The sequence below is a fragment of the Bufo gargarizans genome, chromosome 1, assembly GCF_014858855.1.
Source record: "Bufo gargarizans isolate SCDJY-AF-19 chromosome 1, ASM1485885v1, whole genome shotgun sequence".
Lineage (NCBI taxonomy): Eukaryota > Metazoa > Chordata > Amphibia > Anura > Bufonidae > Bufo > Bufo gargarizans.
In genome coordinates, this window is record NC_058080.1 from 378722626 (window position 1) to 378744430 (window position 21805).

The following is a 21805-nucleotide window of genomic DNA, read 5'->3' on the forward strand; positions in this document are numbered from 1 at the left end:
GACAAAGTATCTGATCGATATACAGTACAGACCAAAAGTTTGGACACACCTCATTCAAACTGTTTTCTTTATTTTCATGACTATGAAAATTGTCGATTCACCCTGAAGGCATCAAAACTATGAATTAACACATGTGGAATTATATACATAACAATAAAGTTTGAAACAACTTAAAATATATCATATTATAGGTTCTTCATTGTAGCCACCTTTTGCTTTGATTACTGCTTTGCACACTCTTGGCATTCTCTTGATGAGCTTCAAGAGGTAGTCACCTGAAATGGTCTTCCAACAGTCTTGAAGGAGTTCCCAGAGATGCTTAGCACTTGTTGGCCCTTTTGCCTTCACTCTGCGGTCCAGCTCACCCCAAACCATCTCGATTGGGTTCAGGTCCGGTGACTGTGGAGGCCAGGTCATCTGGCGCAGCACCCCATCACTCTCCTTCATGGTCAAATAGCCCTTACACAGTCTGGAGGTGTGTTTGGGGTCATTGTCCTGTTAAAAAATAAATGATGGTCCAACTAAACGCAAACCGGATGGAATAGCATGCCGCTGCAAGATGCTGTGGTAGCCATGCTGGTTCAGTATGCCTTCAATTTTGAATAAATCCCCAACAGTGTCACCAGCAAAGCACCCCCACACCATCACACCTCCTCCTCCATGCTTCACGGTGGGGACCAGGCATGTAGAGTCCATCCGTTCACCTTTTCTGCGTCGCACAAAGACACGGTGGTTGGAACCAAAGATCTCAAATTTGGACTCATCAGACCAAAGCACAGATTTCCACTGGTCTAATGTCCATTCCTTGTGTTCTTTAGCCCAAACAAGTTTCTTCTGCTTGTTGCCTGTCCTTAGCAGTGGTTTCCTAGCAGATATTCTACAATGAAGGCCTGATTCACACAGTTTCCTCTTAACAGTTGTTCTAGAGATGTGTCTGCTGCTAGACTCTGTGTGGCATTGACCTGGTCTCTAATCTGAGCTGCTGTTAACTTGCGATTTCTGAGGCTGGTGACTCGGGTGAACTCATCTTCCGCGGCAGAGGTGACTCTTGGTCTTCCTTTCCTGGGGCGGTCCGCATGTGAGCCAGTTTCTTTGTAGCGCTTGATGGTTTTTGTGACTTCACTTGGGGACACTTTCAAAGTTTTCCCAATTTTTCAGACTGACGGACCTTCATTTCTTAAAGTAATGATAGCCACTCGTTTAGCTGATTTTTTTCTTGCCATAATACAAATTCTAACAGTCTATTCACTAGGACTATCAGCTGTGTATCCACCTGACTTCTCCATAACGCAACTGCTGGTCCCAACCCTATTTTAAGGCAAGAAATCCCACTTATTAAACCTGACAGGGCACACCTGTGAAGTGAAAAACATTTCAGGTGACTACCTCTTGAAGCTCATCAAGAGAATGCCAAGAGTGTGCAAAGCAGTAATTAAAGCAAAAGGTGGCTACTTTGAAGAACCTAGAATATGACATATTTTCAGTTGTTTCACACACTTTTGTTATGTATATAATTCCACATGTGTTAATTCATAGTTTTGATGCCTTCAGTTTGAATCTACAATTTTCATGGTCATGAAAATAAAGAAAACTCTTTGAATGAGAAGGTGTGTCCAAACTTTTGGTCTGTACTGTATGTACCAACCATCCCCTTTAATCTTTTTGCATGGGTAAAGGATCTTCATCTTTTTACTAGAAAATTGCGGTGGCATAAGATCTTTCTTCATCTGATAAAAAAAAGATGCTTTGAGCTAGGATTGGAATTAAGTGATCTACAGGGCTTTGATGATCCTGTACAACTACTTGATGAAAGCAATCATCCTAAGGGACAGGGTTCATTTACAACTTTTAGAAAGAAGATTACTAAAATGCACTACGAAGACATTGGGGAGGCCAATATTGACTTACAAACCGGATTCCCAAAAAGTTGGGACACTATACAAATCGTGAATAAAAACTGAATGCAATGATGTGGAGGTGCCAACTTCTAATATTTTATTCAGAATAGAACATAAATCACAAAAGTTTAAACTGAGAAAATGTACCATTTTAAGGGGAAAAATATGTTGAATCAGAATTTCATGGTGTCAACAAATCCCCCAAAAGTTGGGACAAGGCCATTTTCACCACTGTGTGGCATCTCCCCTTCTTACAACACTCAACAGACATCTGGGGACAGAGGAGACCAGTTTCTCAAGTTTAGAAATAGGAATGCTCTCCCATTCTTGTTTAATACAGGCCTCTAACTGTTCAATCGTCTTGGGCCTTCTTTGTTGCACCTTCCTCTTTATGATGCGCCAAATGTTCTCTATAGGTAAAAGATCTGGACTGCAGACTGGCCATTTCAGTACCTGGATCCTTCTCCTATGCAGCCATGATGTTGTGATTGATGCAGAATGTGGTCTGGCATTATCTTGTTGAAAAATGCAGGGTCTTCCCTGAAAGAGATGACGTCTGGATGGGAGCATATGTTGTTCTAGAACCTGAATATATTTTTCTGCATTGATGGTGCCTTTCCAGACATGCAAGCTGCCCATGCCACACACACTCATGCAACCCCATACTATCAGAGATGCAGGCTTCTTTTTTTAATAGTATCTTTTTATTAATTGATTTAACAAAAAGCATAACAGCACATCAATACAGACAATCATCAATCGAGTCCAGTACAAATCATAGACATGGGAACAATCATGACCGCTCCTCATGACCCACAATCGGGTCTGAAGAAAATATCAGGTTGAGGAGAAACCATACCCAACACATTATGTATTTTTTAAGGATAGTAAGAGGTACTGCTCACTCACACACTCAGTCACACACACCTTCATTGGTCGGAAACAAACAGTCCATCATTGTTGAGGAAGGGTTGAGACGTATGCATATATATCCATGCATGCCTGCAAACACGTGCGGGCATGTATGGTATATATGTGCATACATTAACCACAGCATCATGGGACGATGTGCGCAGATGTGCCCAGCATCTGCGCACGTCTGCCCTGGGATCCCAGGGCTCATGATGGCCCCTGTGGGAAATATGTGCCTCCTTTAGACCGTGCCCCTTATAATATATATATGGCTGTGGCCCCTTATGACATATATATATATATATATATATATATAGCCCACTTATATATGTGTATATATATTATCAGGAGGACATATATATGTATCTGCCCCTTCTTTGATATATATGGGCCCCTTTATATGGCCAATAGGGATATATATTTCCTGTATGGCCAGTGGGGACATATGTATGTCCCCTGTATGTGATGCCCCAGGTATATGAGAGTGTGTGTGTATATATAGATATGTGTGTATGTATTTGCACACATGTCTTTATGTATATACACTGGTGACTGCATGACAGTATGTATGTGGGCTTATTGCTGCCCATTCATACCCCCGGTTTTGTATGTGTATGTGTTTATAGATGTGGATATATATATGTACTATGTATATGTGTATAATTGTGCATATGTGCGTATATACATATATATACATATATATATTGGCCCTGTATGGCCAGAGGGGGGAAGGTCATAGTGTTATGTCTGTATATGTGGATATGTCTGTATGCTGCACACATGTCCATTTATACTTACATTAGAGTTGGGTATATATAGATATGCCCCAATTGTCTTATATGCATGTGGCCAGTTATGTCCCCCAGCCATGGAGCCCCCCCCCCCCCCAGCCTATTTACTATGCGGCCCCACCTTGTGTTTGTGACATGGCTGGGCGTGTGGTGCTGTGAGCCTCAGGGGGCCAGCCAGTTGTCTGCTGCAATCTGAGTGCATGCATTCCGTCACACGCACACGATGATGTCACACCCCTGGAAAGGGGGGGGGGGGGTGAGAGTGACTTATATATCAGTCCAAGACAAAGGAACAGGTCTCGCTTGGCAACCAGACTAGATCCAGAGACACATGAGGACTGCTGCCTGAAGGAAGAGAGGCCCATTTGGCCCTGGAGATGGCTGAGTATACGCTGGCATGGCATTGTACCTCCCTTGCAGTGCCAACCATATTCACCCCCCTTATTTCCCTACCACTATCCTAACCCTTTGTATCCCAGACCCCATGCTGCCCCTTGTTACCCCTGATTAACCCTACTGTTTAACCTCTTCCCTGCCACCCCAGCTCCCCTGCTGGTCTCATACCCCTGAGTGTTTAACCCCTTCCCTGCCAGGACCCTGGTGGCCCTGATTCTGTGCCCCTGATGTCCCTAATCCATTAACCCCTGCTTAAACCCTGCCACCCCCCCCCCCCTCACTGTACACTTGCAGGGTATTTATCCCCTGCATTGCTGTACAGTTCTGATATCACCACCCCATTGTTAATCCTTAGTGTTTGTGGTTGGCTTACACCCCTGTAAGACCACCGTCTACCCTTGTCGCACCCCATAGGGATAGAATTAGTCAGGTGGGGTGGGTTGTTAATATTACTTGTATGTGTGTATTGTATAGTTAGTTTGTGGGTGGAATTTGGGAACGTGTAGTGTAGTTATTGTATATGTGTAGTGCTGTGTATTGTTAGTGTATTGCGTGCTTAGTGTGTTAAATAAATACCGTTATATTTGTACCCTTTGTGTAGCGTGTACTTGTTAGCGGTAGCGAGTTAGTAAGGCGCATGCAGCTAGCATTAGTGATTAGTGTAAAGCATAGCAAAAGTATTGTGTTGTTATTATATAAAGGCATAAATAGGCGGAGTCATCACTAGACGGCTCCTCCTATTTATGAATATTAATTATCGATATTCGCATAATATTGGTGATTATTATTCCCCCTTTACAATCATCTATGGTACCAAAGTTTGAGCACCAATCCACGGGTCCCATATCTCCATAAAGCGGTCAGGGGTCCCTCTTTTCTCATACACAAATTTATATAGTTCGAGATCAGCATTAACTAAGCGCACCCATTGTTGCACCGTAGGAAACTTAGGATGTTTCCAGTTAAGAAGGATAACCTTCCTAGCATAATATAAGAGTACTCTATACAGCTTTCTGCCAAATTTAGTGGGAACGATCTCATTAACTACCCCCAACAAACCAGTGAGCTCAGTACAAACATTAGGAAAGCCCAGTTTATCATTCAAGTATTTATGAACCTCCTCCCAGAAGCCATGAATAATCGGACACTGCCAAACCATATGTAAAAAACAACCATTTTCATGTCCACATCTAGTGCAGTGAGGGTTTGGCAATTTCCCCATTTTAAATAACCTTGCAGGAGTATAATAGATCCTATGAAGCCACTTAACCTGAATCAATTGATCCCTAGCACTTACCACTGTAGATCTCCATGTACAGCTAAATTCTTTAACATGTGCATCTTCTAGATTTCCAATATCCCTTTTCCATCTAACAAATGCCCTATCTATGGGGGAGTCCTGCAACGACATCAGGGACGCATACAGGGTCGACACCGGTTTGACCAAAAGAACCCTCCTAATCGCCGCCTCAATGGGACTACACTTCAGATTTAAAGGTTCTCTACCAAACTGAGCCTGACAGGCATGCCTGAGTTGAAAATATCTGAATAAACAGCACTGGGGCAAATTAAATTCTTGTTTCAAACTAGCAAAGGTTCTAAAGAGGCCCTTGTCATACAGCTGGGTAAGGTAACGCACCCCCCTCTGAGGCCAAAACTCAAACTCCATTAAGGAGAACAGCTCCGGAAGCACTCCATTTCTCCACAGAGGCAAATATGGTGACCAAATGATATCCTTCTCTTCAGGGTTACACCTCTGACCCCATTTTACCCACATCTGCACCACAGCAGCCATCGATTGTGTGTAATGCCCTGTAGATCTAGCCCCCCTCCTATACACCAGGTTCGTAAGTGCCTCATAAGACCCCAACAAAGCTGCCTCTAAGACTACCGCCGGATTACCCGAGTCAGCCCTTACCCACCACGCCGCATAACTCAGCTGAACCGCCACATAATACATATACAGGTTTGGTAAGGCAAGCCCTCCCCGCAGGCAAGACGCCTGGAGGGTAGATCTCGCTATTCTGGGAGAAGACTTATTCCAAAGAAAGGGAGCAATCACACTATCTAAAGTAGCAAAATGTCTCTTGGGGAGCAACACTGGGGCAGCCCTATATAAATGCAATAGTTTTGGGAGAAGAATCATTTTTACAACATTGATACGCCCGATCAGAGTTAAAGGAAGGTTTTCCCAAGCCTCTAACTTTCGCGTAACAGATTGCACCGTTGGAACAACGTTCAAATCATAGAATTTTCCCACCTCCTTATGAACAATAATCCCCAAATAGGTAAATTGCTCCACAACTTAAAGCTTATTGTTCACCGATATGCGAGCTGGGTCAACGTCATCAACCAGACAGAGACTAGACTTAGCCCAATTTACTCGGAGGCCTGAAAAGCTACCAAAATGATCAACAACCTTCAAAAGGGTGTCCAAGGACTTCCCTGAGTCGGCCAGGTAAACAAACATGTCATCCGCATACAATGACAGCTTTTCTGATATTCCAGCTATTTCCCAACCTTCTATACCTGAGTTAGAGGAAATGAGTATTGACAAAGGCTCCATGATTAGTGCAAATAGCAGGGGGGAGAGAGGGCAACCCTGTCTAGTGCCTCTACCCAAGGGGAAGGAGTCCGATGTATACCCATTTACCCTGACTCTCGCCGAAGGGGACCTATAGAGCAGTTGTAACCAGCACATAAATTTCTCTGGAAAGCCCATTCTAGACAGCACTGCCCACATAAATTCCCATTCCACTGAATCGAAGGCTTTTTCGTTGTCTAAGGACGCAAGAGCCCTCATACCTCTGTTATGCTTGACCTGGAGGTTAGTGAACAATCTCCTTAAATTAATATCCGTGGTTTTCCCTGGCATAAAACCTGATTGATCAACCCCAACCAAGGAGAGAACTACTCCCCTCAACCTTAACGCCAATACCTTCGCAAAGATCTTGACATCAAGATTTAAAAGCGAGATAGGTCGATAAGAGCTACACTGCTCAGGTGGTTTCCCCGACTTGTGAATCACTACTATCGTTGCCTCCAGAAAGGACGGAGGCAGCGAGCCGCTCTCCAGCGCATACCTCAACAGCTTTCCAAATCTGCTAACCAGGTCTTTGGAAAACCGTTTATACCACTCTGCGGGAAATCCATCAGGCCCCGGGGTTTTCTTAGTCGCTAAGGAACTAATGGCCATCTCAATCTCTAGGTCGGATATGTCTGCCGCCAGGGCCCCTCTATTATCACTATCTAAAGAAGGAATATTAATACCTGCTAAGAAATCAGCAATTTCTTCTGGAGTGCACAAGATCTTGGGAGCATATAGTGTCTCATAATAGGAGGCAAACTGTCGGCAGACATCTCTAGGCTCCCTCAATAAGAGCCCCTGATCATCCAGAATTCCCGCCACTACCGTTTGTTGAGTCTCCGATCTAGACAAGTATGCCAATGCCCTGCCACATTTATCACCATCTGAGAAAATAGACTGCTTCTGGTTTAAAAGTTTCTTCTCAGTATACTCAGTTAAATGCAAAGTAAACCTCCGTTGAGCCTCCAGCCATAGAGTCTGACTCAGAGCACGGATCTAGTATATATGACCTCTCCTTATCAGCTAGCTCCACCTCTAGTTTTATCCGCTTAATATTCAGTTCCTTCCTATGCGTTGCAATAGCCGCAATCAATACCCCCCTCATTACTGACTTAAAAGCATCCCATTCCACCAGAGGATTTGTAGACCCTTCATTTTCTACCCAATAGTTCCCCACTGCATCCAGGCACTCACTCGCCACGGGTAGCACCTCGAGCCACATCGGGTTTAGCCGCCACTGCTTATCAGTCGAAGCCAGTGGCTGTGACAGAATCAGAAGGAGGGGGGCATGATCTGAAACTCCTCTCGGTAGATATTCACTGGACCTAATATAGTGAGATAAATCTCTGCTAACAAAGGCTAGATCTATACGAGAGAGTGAGCCCGTAGACACCGAATAACAAGAGAACTGTGCATCTGTGGGGTGGAAATAGCGCCACGTCTCCACTAAATCATAAGTACCAGCCCAATGCGATAGTACACTGTTGTGCGAGGCCTGGGGAACCCTTCTATCTCTTATAGGATCTAGAGTGGCATTATAGTCACCCATGATAATATAGGGCAGTGTAGGAAATCCTGCTATTTTAGCAGTGATTAGGTCTAGGACCTCTCTGCGGAATGGCGGAGGAATATAAAGTCCCACAATTAGGTACTGTAGGCCTCTGACACAGGCATGCAAAATCACATATCTCCCATAAGGATCCAGTTGTACAGACAGTATTTGAAACGGAAGACTCTTAGCAACTAAAATAGACACGCCTCTAGCATGGTTTGAGTACACCGCATGATATGTGGGACCTATCCATGGGCGCCGCAGAGCTAGAACTTTCTGGCCCTGCAGGTGCGTTTCTTGTAACAACATTATGTCAGGATTATATCTCTTCAGATAATTAAACACCAAAGATCGCTTAATCTTATCATTCAGACCTCGAACATTCCACGAAAGTAGCTTAATTACCGCCATTTATCCTTCCAGCGATAGCAACTCCATGCTCTCCGACCAATGAAGGCACAATCACACACACACACAAACCGCATCCAAGAACCCCCCATCCATAGAACTCTCTTCCTCCCACCCACCCCCCACCTCCCCAACCCACCCTGCCCAATGCTACTGAACACGGTTGAGCCTGATTCCCCAAACTACCAACTCTTGGGTACGAGAACCTACCCTAACTCATTAGAACATACATACCCTATAGGTACTTTAGTGATAGAAAGGAAGTATAGAAATCTAACTACAACAGTGCATAGTCAAACAGGGTGCTGTCACCCGGCATAGCAATATGAAATGAAACATCTGGTCAATAGATAACATCAAAGAGTAGGGAATTAAACAAGAGAAGTAATGGTGCATTTACATCAGCTTCTCCCCCCCTCCCCCAACCATCTTTACCAGCAGAACAATTCAACATGTAATCAGGTAATATTTGCTCCAGCTGCCATCACTATACTATAGACCCTCAACGGCGAGGCCCTGCATTTAGATGTCTCTCAATCCATTCAGAAGCCTCTTCAGGAGTATTAAAAAAACGGACTGTTTCACCATCTTGAACCCTCAAGCGAGAAGGGTAAATCATGGCGTATTTCAAGTTTTTTTCCCTCAACCTCGCTCGAACTTCAGCAAACTGCTTCCTTTACTTTTGAACCTCTGCAGTAAAGTCCGGATAAAAGGACAAACGGGCATTCTCATAGCTGACATTCCCCTTCAGCCAAGCAGCTAGCAAAATAGCGTCTCTGTCCCTGTAGTTCAGGATCGTCATGATGAAAGGTCTAGCAGGGGAGCCCGGCGGTAAGGGCCTGGTTGGTATTCGATGGGCCCTTTCTATAACAAAGCAACTGGAAAGTGAGATGGGGTGTAACACTTCTTTTATGAGCTGTTCCGCAAAAGTCTCTGGGGTAGATCCCTCTGCTCGCTCCGGCAAGCCCAGGATACGAACGTTGTTGCGTCTATTGCGGTTCTCAGCGTCCTCCGCCCTGGCCTGCAGCATCTGTACCTGTTGCAGCAGCTGCCTGGTATCATTCCCAACCGCTCTGGATGCATCCTCCACATCACTAACTCTCTGCTCCACTGCAGAGGTCCTCTCACGTATTTTGTCAAAATCATGTCGCAAACAGCTGAGGTCAGACTGTAAATGATCTATTTTTGATGTAAGAGCAGCTTGACATGCAGCTATGGCTTTCATAATTTGAGAGGCTTCAGCAGAGGCACCTGGGACAGGAGACCCCTCACTCTCCTGTTCTGTCTGGCTCATGGCGTCCATGACACGCTTAACAGATGATGGAGCCACAGAAGAAGTTTTGCGGCCCATAGAAATAGTCCACCAGTACTGTAAAACTCTGCTGGGGTTCAACACTCGAGCAACAATCCAGGATAAGCCTTTATTACATTCAGCAGGACCTGCTACTCAGCCAAGTAATCTGCTAGATATGGTCACAGTCCTCAGGGGGAGATAAGTGCACCAGCACCCCCACTAAACTGTCATAGAGACTGCAGTGAACTTTGCGGCTGTCATGAATAGGAGACCCTAACAGGGTTATCTCCGCAGGGCCCAGGAGACCAGTGGGAGCAGTATCGGAGGGAGACACAGATCGTTCCGTCCACTCCGTGAACTGATACAGAGAGGAGCGTCCCTGCACACACTGTGCACAAGATGGCGCCCGCCGCGCGGCTCCTTCACGCCGCGACTGTCCGACCCAAGACCTCAGCGGGAATCGGCAGCAGTCTCAGGTAGGCAGTCCGCCACAGTTAGCCAGCCGTACCTGCACCTCAAGCCTTGCAGCGTAACACGTCTCTGCCCCGCTCCACACTCTCCTCAGCTCGCGCCCGTCCGCTCCTCTCCTTCAATCTGTCGGCATCCACAGCGCTTCAGCCAGCATACCACAGACCAGCCGCCGTCAGAGTGTCCCTGAGTATGGGGGGGATCCAAGGTGTAATGAATGAGCTCAAAATATTCCGATGATGCCAGGTGAATGTAGGATTTTTCACAGGATTCTGCAGGAGCACTGTGATCTTGCGTCCTCACTCCATGCTGGTCCGGCCACGCCCCCCAGAGATGCAGGCTTCTGAACTGAGCGTTGATAACAACTTGGGTTGTCCTTGTCCTCTTTGGTCTGGATGACATGGCGTCCCAGATTTCCAAAAAGAACTTTGAATCGTGACTCGTCTGACCACAGAACAGTCTTCCATTTTGCCACATTCCATTTTAAATGATCCCTGGCCCTGTGAAAACGCCTGAGCTTGTGGATCTTGCTTAGAAATGGCTTCTTCTTTGCACTGTAGAGTTTCAGCTGGCAACGGCGGATGGCACGGTGGATTGTGTTCACTGACAATGGTTTCTGGAAGTATTCCTGAGCCCATTCTGTGATTTCCTTTACAGTAGCATTCCTGTTTGTGGCGCAGTGTCGTTTAAGGGCCCGGAGATCACGGGCATCCAGTATTGTTTTTACGGCCTTGACCCTTACGCACAGAGATTGTTCCAGATTCTCTGAATCTTCGGATGATGTTATGCACAGTTGATGATAGATGCAAAGTCTTTGCAATTTTTCGCTGGGTAACACCTTTCTGATATTGCTCCACTATCTTTCTGCGCAACATTGTGGGAATTGGTGATCCTCTACCCATCTTGGCTTCTGAGAGACACTGCCACTCTGAGAAGCTCTTTTTATACCCAATCATGTTGCCAATTGACCTAATTAGTGTTAATTGGTCTTCCAGCTCTTCATTATGCTCAAATTTACTTTTTCCAGCCTCTTATTGCTACTTGTCCCAACTTTTTGGGGATTTGTTGACACCGTGAAAATTTGAATCAACGTATTTTTCCTTTAAAATGATACATTTACTCGGATTAAACGTTTGATCTGTCATCTACGTTCTATTACAAATAAAATATTGACATTTGCCATCTCCACATCATTGCATTCAGTTTTTATTCACAATTTGTTTAGTGTCCCAACATTTTTGGAATCCGGTTTGTATTTTTAAGGTCAGTGATCAGAGATCTGGAACGGAATGAACCAACTCGAGTCCAGAAAAACTATACTTCTGCAGAAATGGATGCTCTACAACAAAGTAGGAATTAAAACATTGTGATTAAGCCCTCGGACAAGGGAGGTAATATAGTTGACCTTACTCTCCAATGATATAGGGACATGTGTTTATCCCTCTTATCTGATAGCAGGAGCTATGAGCTACTCAAAATGGTCCCTACAAAAAAAAATTCTCTTGAATTATCCCAGATACTGCAGGAAGCCCTTAAGGGTAAATTGATTGATCGGAAGGAATTTGACTATCTTGCACTTTCCCGAAAATGGCTACCTTTTATGCTCTTCCAAAGATTCACAAGGGATTAAATCCTCTCAAGGGACGTCCGCTAGTGTGAGGAATAGTCTGACCCAACATGCTGGTACATATATCGATCAGATACTTTGTCCTTTTGTTGAAGCCTTACCCTCGTATCTACGAGACACTACCGATCTTCTTAAACTACTCGAGGGTATAATCATTGAACCAAATATGTGGTTAGCTTCAATTGACGTGGAGTCTCTATATACATCCATCCCCCACAATAAAGGCTTGGCACAGTTAAATACTTTCTGGATTCCAAATCCAATAATCTCTGTTATCATAACCATTTCGTTATTCAATTACTCAATTTTATACTCACTCATAATTATTTAGTTTGATCGGTTTTACCACCAGCTCAGGGGCACCGCGATGGTTAGCCCTTGTGCAACAACCTACGCTAATTTGCTCCTGGGCTGGTGGGAAGACACTGTAGTTTTCTCAGACTCCTTAACCCATTGTACCAGATACATTCATTACCTTATGGTCTAGATTCATAGACGATATACTACTTTTGTGGTCTGGGACGGAAACAGATTTCAAACTCTTTATGGGTGAATTGAATTCTAATCACATAGGTCTGTAAAAAAAAGGTATACCAAAGGGGCAGTTTCTGAGAGTTCGTAGAAACTGCTCGGATCAAGGGGATTTTACACAGGAAGCAAACTTTTTTACCGCATCAAACAAAGAGGTTACCCCAACTCATGCCTCTATGAAGCATGGAATGCTGCTAATTCTATAGATCAATCCTCTCTACTTCAACCTAAAAAGAAGAGTGATGCACTAGAAGTGATTAGAATTATTGGAACTTATGATACAGAATCTCAACATATCCGTAAGATTCTAGGACGGTATTGGTCAGTAATTAAATCCAATCCAGATCTGGAAAAATTTCTCCCGGATAATCCGTCAATTACATTCAGACGAGGACGTAGTGTAGGAGATACATTTGTACATAGTCACTTTGAGACCCCCGAGAAAAACACCTGGCTATCTAATAGAAAGATGGGTACTTTTAAATGTGGCGAATGCAAAGCATTCTCCTTCATTTCTGTGGGTGATACTTTTACCAAGAGCTCTGAAAATAAAATATACAGAGCTCGTACCTTTGCAAATTGCAACACTATAGGAGTTGTCTACCTTGTGAATGCGGACTAAAATGCGTGGGAAAGACATGCAGAATTTTTAAGAAAATAATTCTCGAACATATTAGCGATATACGCAATAAACGGGATAAACCACTTGCAAGACATGCATGGCTATGCCACGCTGGTTACACCAAATCAGTATGTTTCTACATGATCAAAACAATTAAAAGCTCCATTAGAGGCGGTGAGCTTGACAGAATGTTGAAACAAAGAGTCAAGATGGATCTATACCAGGCATATCCAAACTGTGGCCCTCCAGCTGTTTCAAAACTACAACTCCCAGCATGCCTGGATAGCTTACAGCTATTAGGGCATGCTGGGAGTTGTAGTTTTGCAACAGCTGGAGGGCCGCAGTTTGGACATGCCTGATCTATACTCTTAACACTATAACACTCTTGGGACTTAATGAATGTGTTGAATTTACGTGCTTCATATTATTGTGTATTTTTATTTTTTTTTATGAAAAAATCGTGAGTTTCTAGCCAGCTCATTAAATAAACATATAAATAGCTCCGAAATCTTGATCTATATATTTATCCAGCCTTTTTTTCTACCACTAATGTTGCATTTTACATTAATATTTTATATCTACTTTTTTGCAGTGTCATTCTGATGCCTGTCTTTTTTTTCCCCCTCCTCTTCTTTTCTATTTATTCATTTGAATATGTCTAGTATACATGTCATGTGATCTCCTCTTTTCCTTCACGTGATCTTATGCTTTGCCCTTACTAACATATGGGCGTGCTTCTTACTTGACCTTCTTGCCGGCATAGTTTTCCCGTTACGTGGATTCCGGTCACGTGACGGCCGACACGCCCCCACGTGACCTGGATAACATGACCACGTGTGTCACGTGACGCTCTGTTCTTCTGGCGGGTACTGTAAACTGAGCGTTTCGCTTGCTCACATTTGCGATACCGACGCCAGATTGATCCGGACCCCACTCCTGATGAGTCAGCCACTTTTAAACTTTCCTCAGGCCACGAGCCCCCCTTTTCTAACTACCCTTTTGTTGGGCACGCAAGTATACATGGATAAATACCACCTGTTTGCATAGTAATCTAACATGTGATCTATTCCGGGGGAGGGGGCGAATAAAGTTGGCAGGTGGGTACAAGCAGATGTTTTAAATTAAGTATTTTAGAAATTTGCTAATTACATTATTCTGTATTAAATAAAATTGTGACTTTCTCTTTTACTAAAGTTGGAAATGACATGATTTGACTGCTGTACTTTTTTCCGTTCTTTGCTTTTGGCACAGTGCTAGTAAAGCCTAGAAATGAACAGTGGAGTCATGTCTGGCTGTCTAAGTGCTTTGGCTTTCTAGTTAGCACCCTGTTAGCAGGCAGCCACAACTTGGAGACGTTAGTTGTTATACTGTATGGCAGTGTTGGAGCACTGTCCGCCGGGGCAGCAGCCACAAGGAGACATTACAGTATGGGGCAGCAGCCACAAGGAGACATTACAGTATGGGGGCAGCAGCCACAAGGAGACATTACAGTATGGGGGCAGCAGCCACAAGGAGACATTACAGTATGGGGGCAGCAGCCACAAGGAGACATTACAGTATGGGAACAGCAGCCACAACACCACAACAGGAGACATTACAGTCTTCCATGTCTTATGGCCACCTGTGTGACCTGCCTGCCACCACCATAAAGTAATTCCTTTTGTTGGTCATGTCATGGGGGAGGGAGGGACTCATGATGGTTCATTCCCTGCCTCCTTGCTGCTATTTCAATGTGTAGTGCGGTCCGTGCAGCTAGTTGCATGCAGGAAGGCATGAAGGACTCAGTAGGCCAGTGTCGGACAGGGCTGCAGGTCATCTGATGGACAGAGACATTACACCTTTAATCACGGCCGGGGCCAGCCCGTCCAGCAGCTGTAATATATAGGGTCTCTCTCCACAGGCGAAGTGAATTCTGTGGGGGTCGGACGGAGTGGGACTAAGTTCAGAGACTTTCCCGCCAATCGCTCCTGTACTGCGCTGCTCAGCCTCAGCGGCCTCGCCCGGGTGTCATCTGATTCCGACGTTAGACGTCGGTGGGCGGAGACTGCACCATGGGAGCCAGCGAGGAGGAGCCTGGGCGGCTGCTGCGGGCAGCAATTGGCATGTAATTATGCAGGGAGGGTCAGCGCACATGACCGCTTCGATGATGTAAAAAAATACTGCGGTTATTAGGAAACGGCGATATCGCCATATCGCTGTTTCTTAATATCGCGGTATACCGCCAACACCGGTATATCGCCCAACCCTAATATGTATCCCATATATAGCCCATCCCTCAAAAAATAAAAATAAGACCTCACAGTTAAATTGATAAAAAAAAAAAAAATTCTAGTATATGGCGATGCAAAATATGCAATGACTTTATAGTTTCATAAAAATCCTTTTTAAATAAAAAAAAGTGATTATATGCTGCAAAAGTAGTAGATAATGAAAAAAAAAAGACCCTTAGATTAGAACTCCATGCCAGACCCCCAGTATACTTCAGATCGGACCTCCATGCCAGACCCCCATCACATCTCCATGCCATACCCCATCAGACCTCCATGGCAGATGTCAGATCAGACTTCCATGCCAGACCCCCATTAGACCTCAGATCAGACCTTTAAATAAGTAACTTCACTTACCTCTTCTGCTCCACTGCGCCTCTCCAGGCCGGTGGTCTCTGCAGCAGTTATGCTCCCTTGACTTCTTCGTCCTGTGCTGCACTGTAACCTGACTGCATCATCTGACCCACAGAATAAAATTATTATATCATATATACCACATGGAGAACCCTATAAAAACACAGACAGAATTGCAATTTTTGCCCACCTCACTTCCTAAAGATGGTATAAAAAGCTATTTAAAAGTTATTTATACCCCAAAAGGGTACCAAAAGCACTACAGCTTGGCCAGCAACAAACAAGCCCTCACACAGCTCAGTCAACAAAACAATAAAACTGTTATGGCCTCTTAAAAACAATTCCATGTTAGAAAATCCATATGCCACTCCTTCCCTTCTGAATGCTACCATGTACCCAAACAGCAGTTTATGACCACATATGGGATGGTGTATTCAGGAAAAATGCATAACAAATTGTAGGGTGCATTTTCTTCTGTTACCCTTTGTGAAAATGATAACTTTGGGGCTAAGGGTACTTTCACACCTGCGTTTAGGTGCGGACCCGTCTGGTATCTGCACAGACGGATCCGCACCTATAATGCAAACTCTTATATCTGTTCAGAACGGATCAGTTTGCATTACCATGAACCCCCCAAAATTATTTTTTTTGTTCATGATCATGCAAACGGATCAGTGTTGACTTACATTGAAAGTCAATGGGAGGCGGATCCGTTTTCAATTGCACCATATTGTGTTACTAAAAACGGATCCGTCCCCATTGACTTGCATTGTAAGTCAGGACGGATCCGTTTGGCTCAGTTTCGTCAGACGGACATCAAAACGCTGCAAGCAGCATTTTGGTGTCCGCCTCCAGAGCGGAATGGAGGCTGAACGGAAGCAAACTGATGCATTCTGAGCGGATCCTTATCCATTCAGAATGCATTGGGGCTGAACTGATCCATTTGGGCCGCTTGTGAGAGCCTTGAAACGGATCTCACAGGCAGACCCTGAAACGGCAGTGTGAAAGTAGCCTTAGGGTACTTTCACACTTGCGGCAGGACGGATCCGGCAGGCTGTTCACCCTGTTGGATCCGTCCTTCCGCTGTTTTGCAGTGCCGCTGGACCGCCGCTCCGTCCCCATTGACTATAATGGGGACGGGGGCGGCCGTCCGGCGCAGCACAGCGAAAGCTAAAAGTCCTGCATGTCCGACTTTTTAGTCCGGCGGCCTCTGACCATGAACTGCCGTACAGCTGCGGCACGGCGAAACAGCGGAAGGACGGATCCGACAGGGTGAACAGCCTGCCGGATCCGTCCTGCCGCAAGTGTGAAAGTACCCTAAAGCAACATTTTATTGGAAATAAAATGTAATTTTCATTTTCAAATCAACCAAGTGTTTCTAAATTCTATGAAATGTTTGTTGGGTCAAAGCATTCACTGCACCCCTTGATCAATTACTTGAGGGGTGTAGTTTCCAAAATTGGTCATTTTTTGAGGATTTCCTTTCTAGGGATACCTAACAGTCTTTTCAAATGTGACATGGCACCCTAAAACCATTCAAGCAAAATCTGCCCTTCAAAAACAATATTGTGCACCTTTCCTTCTGAGCCCTGCCGTGTGACCATGAAGAGATTTGCAATCACATATGGGGTATTTATGAAAAAACTGCAGAATTAGGTTAATAGATTGAGGTTTTTATTGTTAACCCTTGATTAGGGCTCATGCACACGACCGTATGCCCTCCGAGACATACGGTCTGTGAGCGGGCCATATGTCCCGGAGTGGCATACATCGTGCGCACGGGAACGCACAGCATCCTAGGTTGCTAGGATGCTGTGCGCATCGGGCCGTCCACGGGGCTATTGTCCCACACTCATATGATATTATGAGTGCGGGATAATAGCCCCGGCGCAATGTATGCCGCTCCAGGACATATGGCCCGCTCACGGACCGTATGTCTCGGAGGGCATACAGTCGTGTGCATGAGCCCTTACAGGAACAAATGGATTAGAATGGAAAATCTGCAGAAAAAATAAAAATATATATATTTTTTTTATTCCTGTGGAACACCTTGAGGGTTAAGGCCCCATTCACACAACTGTATTACTGGTCCTCATCCAATCCGTATTTTTTCAGATTGCACACAGACCCATCTATTTCTATCTGTGTGCAAAAAAACAATAACATCTGTATGTCTGTTCCGCAGTCCCGCAAAAAAGATAGAATATGTCCTATTCTTGGCCATTTTGTGGGGTAAAATACATACAGTTGTGTGACTGCACCCTAACAAAGTTTCAAAAATTAGTTTTGAATAATTTAGAGGATATGTAGTGGCTTCAAGAACTGAATTGGTCCTTAAAGTCGTTTAGAATTTTGGAAGCTTTTTTTTTTTTTTTTTTTTTATGTCCCAATAACATAAAATGACATTTACAAAATGATACCAGCATAAAGTAGACATATGGGGAATGTTGATAATTATTTTGCAAGAAATCACTCACTAACTGTCTTAAAAGCAGAGAAATTCAAATTTAGAAAATTTCTAAATTTTCTGTACATTTAGCATTTTTTAATACATAAATGTAAAATATATTGACTTAAATTCACCACTAACATGAAGTGTCACAGGAAAACTGTCTCAGAATTGCTTGGATAAATAAAAGTGCTCCAAAGTTATTACCATATGAAGTGACATGTCGGATATGAAAAATGGGGATTCTGCATTTGGTCCAAACTAGCTGTTGCTGGAAGGGGGTAAATAAAACCCAGCTTAAATATATATATTTTTTTCCATACATTTACTACTTGTGTCTTTGATTATTAGATTCTCTGTATTATTACGAGTGTGGCTAACCGGGGAGAATAGATTGTGCACTGATTTATTAGATTAGGGCTCATTCAGTAATCACATGTGTTCTTTGTCTGCAGCCCTCACCTACTGAAAAAGCCTTGGCTAATCAGTTTCTTGCTCCGGGGCGCACACCTACAATCAGCAAAGAACGAACACCAGTGACCAAGACTGTCCATCTTCAGACACAAGCACGTTACACTGGGGAGATGAGGAACGAGCTGTTGGAAAAGGTAAGAGCTAGGATGCTCGTAGCAATGCCTGATGACAGGAAGTATCTCCTAAACACGCATTAGCAATGATTGGTATTTAGGTCTCAACACATGTAATTAGTTGTATGTGCTGCGCCATCCATCTGGATAATCTAGAGCTAATCTCATTTCTTGGTGTGATGTCTTTTTACCTCATCAACTTGAAAATGTGAATATAAATGTATTAGATCAGCCTGTTTGCCTATAGGCACATCTTGCAAACATGGCCTTATGTAGTCTGCACAGAAACCAAGTGCTAAGCAATGTACAGGTACAAGTCTAACCTTTAATAGAATTCGTTACATAAAAGTAATCCAAATCACAAATTATAATTCAGGATGTGCTTTTACTGAATCACTGAACATCTATGTGTGCATTTGCATATAATATTCAAATAATATCATTTTCATGGCATTTAATATGGCGCCATATGTAGCATTCCCTTCTGTGGCACATCTAGGTGGGCAGAACCACAAAGCCTTCTTGACTCCGAGTCTCTGTAAGGGCTGACTCACATGACTGTGGTCAGCCTGGAAAATACGGTCTATGTGTCCGCCTAATCTCCCAGGCCGACAACGGCTCCCCAGACCCAAACTGACTGCATCATAATAGTTTATGATACAGTCAGTCTTTGTCTGATAGAGGGGCTATTGCAGTATACTCGCATCATCCTAATTCAGGTCTTCAGGTAGGTGTATTTTTATCCTGATATTCACATTCCTAGAGCAGTAACCTTTTTATTTTTCCATTGACATATTTGTATAAGGGCTTGTTTTTATCACATATAGTTATGTCTTGGGGACTTGAAGCTGTGAGCACTTCACTGCATATATAAAGCTTTGGAATACTTAATACCTATTACTTCTAGCAGGCTTGGGGACCTTTGTTAAAGCTTTTTCTTCCTGTACGATAACGAATGAGGGCCGGGCGCCAGTGGGCTGGCAGATGGCGAATTCACCCTCCTTAACCACTTCACGACTTGTGCTATACATGTACGGTGCGAGTCAGGGCTTTAAAGATGCCTCCCGCTCAGCTGCCAGCTGTTTTACATAGTAGACACCTGGAGGCATTGTCCATGATCAGTGAGAACGCTAATCATAGACATTTAACCCTTTAGATGATGAGGCCAATTCCAACTATGGCTTTGATCAAGTGGAGCCATTCAGTTGCTATCGCAGCTTCAGGCCTATGGAAGTGCAGTGGCAGGGCTCCATAGGAACATAGTGAAACTCCCATAGGCTGTAATGTTAAATCATTGCAGTCAATGAGAGAAGCGATCAGGTGATCACAAGTTAAAGTCCCCAAGTTGGACTTAAAAAATGTGTGTAAAAAAAAAATAAGTTTTCAAAAAGATTAGAATTTTTATATTTATTACTTAATCATCCCTATCTATATTAAAAATAAAATAATCCTCATGAGCATCACCATGGCCCAAAACGCTGAACTATAAAAATATTTATTCTGTATGGTGAATGCTCTGAGTCTAACAGAAAAAGTAATGGCTGATTTGCAATTTTTTTCACCTCCCCAAAAAAATGAATAAAAAGTGATCAAAAAGGCATACTCACTCCTAAGGCTAGTTTCACACTAGCGTTCGGCTGTCCGCTCGTGAGCTCCGTTTGAAGGGGCTCACGAGCGGACCCGAACGCTTCCGTCCAGCCCTGATACAGTCTGAATGGATGCGGATCCGCTCAGAATGCATCAGTCTGGCGGCGTTCAGCCTCCGCTCAGCAGGCGGACACCTGAACGCTGCTTGCAGCGTTCGGGTGTCCGCCTGGCCGTGCGGATCCGTCCAGACTTACAATGTAAGTCAACGGGGACGGATCCGTTTGAAGATGCCACAATATGGCTCAATCTTCAAACTGATCCGTCCCCCATTGACTTTCAATGTAAAAGTCTGGACGGATCCCCTCAGGCTAATTTCACACTAGCTTTTTTTTTTTTGCCAATATAATGCAGACGGATCCGTTCTGAACGGAGCCACTGTCTGCATTATTATGAGCGGATCCGTTCAGAACGGATCAGATCGAACGCTAGTGTGAAAGTAGCCTAAATAGTATCAATACAAACTACAGATCAACCCACAAAAAATTATTCTTCACACAGGCAAGAAAAACTATAAAAAAAAAAAGTTGTATAGCTGTAATTTTATTTCTAGCATCCCTCCACATTCTATACAGTTTTTCTGAATGGTAATAGATTTCTAAAGATACTACTGTATGAAATTTCCCTTGCAGCATATAGGAAAAAATATGAAAATACTGGTGCGAAGAGTCCAGTGGGCACTGCCAATCACAATATGATTCATGCAGTACTAGCTTGATTGGCACCCCACAGGCCTTATTAGATCATTACATCATTAGGCAAGAGCTACATGACGACACTGGTCACGCGTCATGCCCAGTTCAATTATCGGCACATACGCACGGACACGCAGCCCTGAGCACGCACACAGGGCTTTTATTATTATGGATTATCGACACGCGCACGGACACGCAGCCCTGAGCACACACACAGGGCTTTTATTATTATGGATTATCGACACGCGCACGGACACGCAGCCCTGAGCACACACACAGGGCTTTTATTATTATGGATTATCGACACGCGCACGGACACGCAGCCCTGAGCACACACACAGGGCTTTTATTATTATGGATTATCGACACACGCACGGACACGCAGCCCTGAGCACGCACACAGGGCTTTTATTATTATGGATGGATGAAGTCCAGGACATTTCCATTTCTACCAATGGAAGTTTCATTAAATACTTCTACCAGAACTCCATTTTGCCTACTTAGTCTCCTCATAGTGAATGTATATCAGGAAGCCATCTTCAATGTGACAAAATGGAAATCGACCTGGTTTAAAAAGCATAATAAATATGTGACAAGTGTTTTCTTAAATGCCCGTGTTTACAAGAAATACATTTACTTTGGGAGTTAACATGTCTTATCTCATATTTGCCCTAGATTGTAGCATTTTGTCTATTTAGTCTCTATAAACTAGCTAATAAAACA

The 21805-nt window shown here is 43.9% G+C and overlaps 1 protein-coding gene across 4 annotated transcripts in view; it reads left to right on the plus strand.

The window, feature by feature from the left end:
* USE1 (unconventional SNARE in the ER 1) overlaps positions 1–21805 on the plus strand; it is a 103805-nt gene that overhangs the window by 67457 nt on the left and 14543 nt on the right. For all 4 annotated transcript variants that reach the window (XM_044285097.1, XM_044285106.1, XM_044285116.1 and 1 more), the window contains exon 4: positions 18612–18764. In XM_044285097.1, the coding sequence (XP_044141032.1) occupies positions 18612–18764 (153 nt within the window). The remainder of the gene's footprint in view (positions 1–18611; positions 18765–21805) is intronic.